At 39.9% G+C, this 5,623-nt stretch overlaps 1 protein-coding gene across 1 annotated transcript; it reads left to right on the plus strand.

The window, feature by feature from the left end:
• Window positions 1-1,175: 1,175 nt before the first annotated feature.
• On the plus strand, window positions 1,176-2,012 carry LOC104465670 (cytochrome b-c1 complex subunit Rieske, mitochondrial; the record flags this gene model as incomplete). Its single annotated transcript, XM_010078807.1, has 1 exon — window positions 1,176-2,012. A coding segment is annotated over one exon (651 nt), but the record flags the coding sequence as incomplete, so codon positions are not given.
• Between the last annotated feature and the right edge of the window lie 3,611 nt (window positions 2,013-5,623).

Raw genomic sequence — 5,623 nt, forward strand, 5'->3', positions numbered from 1 at the left:
ACCCGTACAGGGCTGGAGAGAGACGCTGAGCCTGAGCCTCGGCTGTAAGGGAGATGTTCGGTGAAAATCCTGCAAGCCTGGGGCTAATGGAGGTGGTGTTTAGTCTTGCTCTTAGTGTTAACTAACATCAAGCAGACTTTTCACTGAAATAAGTAATTTTTCGGAGTTTACTGATCGTTACTAAGTGTGAAATGTTTTAAGTCTTGATACGGAAATAAATTAGCTTGGTTTACTCTCAGGATTTTGAACTTCAGTTTAGTATCTTATCTGTGCTGAGTTACTTGTAAGTAAGTGTAAATCTTCTCCTCCTTATATTGCATAAGTCCCTGAAAGTTATTTTAAGTACTTTGGGAGAATGGTTTTTATGAACCTCTGTTGATTTTTTGCCAACTGCTAGAAAAATTAATAAAGACTAAATAGTTTTTTTGAAACAACAAAGGTTGTACATTGGCAAGCAGTATGTTGCCTTTAGCATGTTCTTTTTGCTGGAGAAACTAAGGGTTGGCCTCTTAGTTAGCTGGCACATCTTATTAGTTTAGCACACAGGTTTGACACGGGAATCCCACGTGGAAGGCTTGGGAATTGGACAGTTGCTAACTTTATCCTTTGAGGAAGTGAGCACAGCAAATGGGGGACTGTAAAGGTTGAAAGGTTTAAAAATTGTTTACTGGGGCAGTTAGCGTTGACAACAGTTTAATACAAAGGGGGATTCCTGATCTTGTGTTTGTAATCTTAAAAATGCTTAACCACACTATTAAAGAAGCAGAAGTTACTTATGTCACTGGAAAGCACTAAAGTGTTAAGCTACAAACTTTAACAAATCAAATTTCTTCATAGCAATTTTGAATGGAAAATAGGTCTGTTGTTTCTCAGCTACTCATGGTATTCTGCAGTTTTTCTTTGAAATCTTCTGGAAAAAAAATAGTTTATTTTAAACCCAGAACTTCTCACAGATTTTTCTGCACCCTTATCAGGCTCCGTATCATTTTCAAAGAATAGGTAAAGTGGTTCACAAATCACCTGTTCATCTACCAAAAATACCTTCTGGAAACCATTTTCCTACAACTTAAAATGTATAATTAGCGGAATGCTACCCAGACTTTGGAATAACTTTTACCTATTATTCCAAAAATGCAATTAAAAAGGTGTAACTTAAAATACATCATAATATTTTTTACCTGAAAACGTTGTCATTTCATGTTCTTTTTCCTGCAGCACCTGCCATTGTTCGTTGCGTCCATAATGATGTTGTGGTACCTGACTTCTCTGACTATCGTCGTCAAGACGTGCTAGATGCCACCAGATCTTCTCAAAGCAGCAGTGAAGCTAGAAAAGGGTTTTCCTACCTGGTGACTGCAACGGCGTGCGTAGCAACTGCATATGCTGCTAAGAATGTTGTCACCCAGTTTATTTCCAGCCTGAGTGCCTCTGCTGATGTGCTAGCGTTGTCAAAGATTGAGATCAAGTTATCTGACATTCCAGAAGGCAAGAACGTGGCTTTCAAGTGGAGAGGGAAGCCCCTTTTTGTGCGTCACAGAACCCAGGCAGAGATTAATCAGGAAGCTGAAGTCGATTTGTCTAAACTGAGGGATCCGCAGCATGACCTAGACAGAGTACAGAAACCAGAATGGGTCATATTAGTAGGTGTCTGCACTCATCTTGGCTGTGTACCCATTGCTAACTCTGGAGATTTTGGCGGTTATTACTGCCCGTGCCATGGGTCCCATTACGATGCCTCTGGCAGAATCAGGAAAGGTCCCGCTCCCTATAACCTTGAGGTTCCAACTTACCAGTTTCTTGGTGATGATTTAGTGGTTGTTGGCTGAATAACGAGGTGCTTGCTCACTTACATGTTCCTGTGAATGTACACTCAAAAGAGTTAACTGAGATTCTGCAATACTGTAAAACCAGATGATCCTGAAAACATGTTAGCTGTCTAGATTCTCAACCAGAAGTATGTTTGAATACTTCCCTGTGTTCAGTTTTAATAAAAAGTTGGAGTGAGCACTTGTTCCTGAAGCACAATAACGTGTATTTATTTGTGTACTGACTTGTAGTGTGTTTAGTCTGAGAGATGCTACAACAGACCCAGAATGTGTTTATGGAGCCCTCCTGAAGGGCTGCTGATTCAAGATAGACACTGAACTACAAAGCCATTGTTTCCTTAATACTACATATTTTCATTATTCACGGGGTTTTTTGTTTTACTGCATTATGGGAAGGAAAAAAGATCTTAAAAAATCTTGCTATGAACTTCTAACAGTGTTTGCAGTAAGTTTCAATACAGAATCATATAAGATGTAATCCTTTTCCTTTCAGTGTATTTTTGTTTGTTTGTTTACAAAGGAAGTGAAGGAAAAACTAAATAAAAACCTACCTAGAAGGAAAACATTTACATTGTTCAGAAGCAGCTTTATAATTGGTTTCCTAGAATAGTAACAATGTAATTTTATAATGGCGTGGACAAAAATAAGCGTGTCATGTTAGAATGACAAAATCATTTTTTGACTTGCAGATAAGGCTTGATCTTACACATATCTAAGCATCAGATCAAGTGCTTAGGACACTGGAAAATTTGTGACCCTTTTCCAAAAGATATGAGAAGGGAGTAAAAAGGGAAATCCAAGTTTTACAGAGGGTGAAAAAGTGTAAGAACCACTCAGTCTGGAGTAATCTCTACCGCTAAACTTAGCTGAACGTTGTGTTATTATGAGACATATTTTAAGACTGAGCGATGCGTGCAAAAATTATAATTTCATATTGCCTATAGGCTAAGCTCAATAAAGGCCAAAACTTTGAAACCTTTCTTACCTTCATGCTGATTCTGAAGGCACGGAGAAACAAATGCAGCCTGAAATGGATCTTTAACCAGTGTTGGTCCTGCCAGTACAAAACAAAGCTTGCAATTAATTGCCTATAGTACCTGAGGAGAAACAAAGTTTGCTTTTTCCAGGACAAAATAAAAAAAACAACAAAAAAAACCCAAACTATCTTGCCATTCCTGGTTGCTTCCTCTAGTTGCAAAACAGAAAATACAATCCTCAGAATTCTCTGGGTCTGAAACGTTTTGTCTCGCATATACCTCATGTAAAGCTAAGAATGCTAGAACGGTTTGGGTTGGAAGGGACCTTAAAAATCATCTAGTTCCAACCCCCCTGCCATGGGCAGGGACACCTCCCACTAGCCCAGGCTGCTCAAAGCCTCATCCAGCCTGGCCTTGAACCCCTCCAGGGATGGGGCATCCACAGCTTCTCTGGGCAACCTGGGCCACTGCCTCACCACCATCGCAGGAAAAAATGTCTTCCTGATACCTAATCTAAACCTGCCCTCTCAGTTTGAAGCCATTACCCTTCATCCCATCAGTACATGGCCTTGCCAAAAGCCCCTCTCCAGCTTTCTTGTAGCCCCCCTTGCAAGTAATAACATCCAATTATTGTATTGTCTTCTCTGGGACAAGAAACTCCAGAAGGTACAAACTCCCTAAGGGGGAAACGTGACTCAAGGGAGGGTAAACCTCCACACAGCGATGTGCTGGCTGCCAGTAACGAGCTCCTAATTCCCTTGGGGGCTAAGATGTCCTTGGAAGGAGTTCTCAGTACAGCCACTAATTACAGATCTTACCACCACACAGAAGGGTACCGTTACCCTTTCCATGGCGAGCGTACCCCGTGGGGCTGGAAGTACAACTGTTCAGGTACACAGAAAAATACCGCTATATTTTAATAAATTCTGAAGATTCATTGTATTTCCAAGAAGGAATTGCTTGCTGGGCTTTACTACATCCACGTATTTGAACTTTGACTTTCTCCACTTCACTCTAAGGGCCTTACCAGGGCTCTATTCCTAACGTCAGATCCTTTTCGCTTAAACTGTCAGCAAAAACAAAAAAACAAACTCAGAGATTTCACAAAGCTAACAGGGCACTTTTCCCCTTCCAAAAATGTATGAAGCCCCACTTCTCTCTTCACATCATGGTATATAATCCTACAGGTACAACAGTAGCCTAAATCCGTCCCATCTAATGTACTGAGTTGAATGCTGGGGCTTCAACCATAAGTGGCAAAATAAATGCACCATGAACAGTAATGAACTAAAATTTCCTGATTGCCAAAGCCCCTCTTCTGCATACAGCATGGCCAGAGTCACAGCCTCTACCTTTGGTGGAGAAGATTTAGCAACCTACGAAGAAAATCTCTTGAATCTGTGACTGCATTTCTTCCCCTAACGTTAATGATATTTAAGCCATTTTCCCTTCCATTTACCTTCCACAAAGCTCAGAGGCAGCAGAAATTGCCTTATTCTGTGGTTTTTAGCTGTCTTTCATTCATCAGTAGTCTATCGTCAGTCTGTTTCTCCCAGGTGAGATATAATCTATTAACATTTTTGGCAGTTTCTTGTGTGCTTTTCCGCTGTCTTTACCCAAGTGAGCTTTAAGGGAATGTTTTTTAGCTGATTTGTATTTGTTTGGACAACACAAAACAGTTTTCTCCATTTTCTACTGTAATTAGTTTTATCAGTATCAGTTTGTTCTTTGTGAGAGAAAAAAACCCCAAACACTGCACATATTTGGTCTCCATCTTATATTCTCTAGACTTAGTAGCAAAGCCATTTTTTGTTTCCTGTGCAGATTTTGGAAACATCTAAATTTATCTGTTGATATTTCTATTTTGAAATAAATTACAGCAATTAAATAATACTGAAGTCCTTGACTAGAATTATCTTTAGCAACTCATTTAACTCATGTTTATAAAACCACTTTCATCTAAGGACCTTCAAGACTGCTATTACCATTATCCTCTAAGCTGCATCCCAGTTGCACTCCAGTGCGTATTCCTGAATGACACGCTGCTTTGAAGTCTTTAAACTACACAAGAAAGTCATGGCCTAGGGATGTTTTTGACAACTAATTGTAGTTTTTGATAAAACTCTTCCAACTCACTCTGTGAGAACGTGTCTCGGTGTTTTCATTATTCTTGATTCGTATTTTATTTAGGCCAAGATTAGCTTGTCACTCACTTGTCTCCAATCGCTGACTCCCCAGTAATGTCCTTCAGTATACCCACAGAAACCCCTCTGTATGCAGCAGGATTTATTTCTGTTTCATTTATGTACTAATATTTGCTATATCCAACTCATTCTGCCAAATGGTTATACTTGCACATAATATTTTTCAGATGTGTTGGCTTAAAGTCACGTTTTCTTTCACCTGTGAAAGGTAACTTAGCTACAACATATCTACTGTTTAAACACGACTCTACGTACCATAGAGAAGCTCGTCCTTTCCCCCATGACCATTTTAACCCCAGCAGAATGACACTGTCTGATAAGGGATGGCAACACTCGGAATACAGTTACTTGCAGAACAGCATGGGTAACCTGAAAAACGGATTAAGGTGATGTAGTCCACCCCTAGCCAGCTCAATGTACAGGTTATAGGGGTCCGTACGCTCTGCGGATTCTTCAGAGACTCACACCAGCCTCCCACTGGGCCCATATGTGATCAGTGACTGGCCTGAATTTAAATTCTTCTAGACTCATGTTTCATATGCTACAAATCACAGAAGAGTATAGCAAGAAGAGTAATTGACAGAATCTTTCTGATTTATGTTAGAAGTAGGCTACA

Source organism: Pterocles gutturalis, unplaced genomic scaffold, assembly GCF_000699245.1.
Source record: "Pterocles gutturalis isolate BGI_N339 unplaced genomic scaffold, ASM69924v1 scaffold17458, whole genome shotgun sequence".
NCBI lineage: Eukaryota > Metazoa > Chordata > Aves > Pterocliformes > Pteroclidae > Pterocles > Pterocles gutturalis.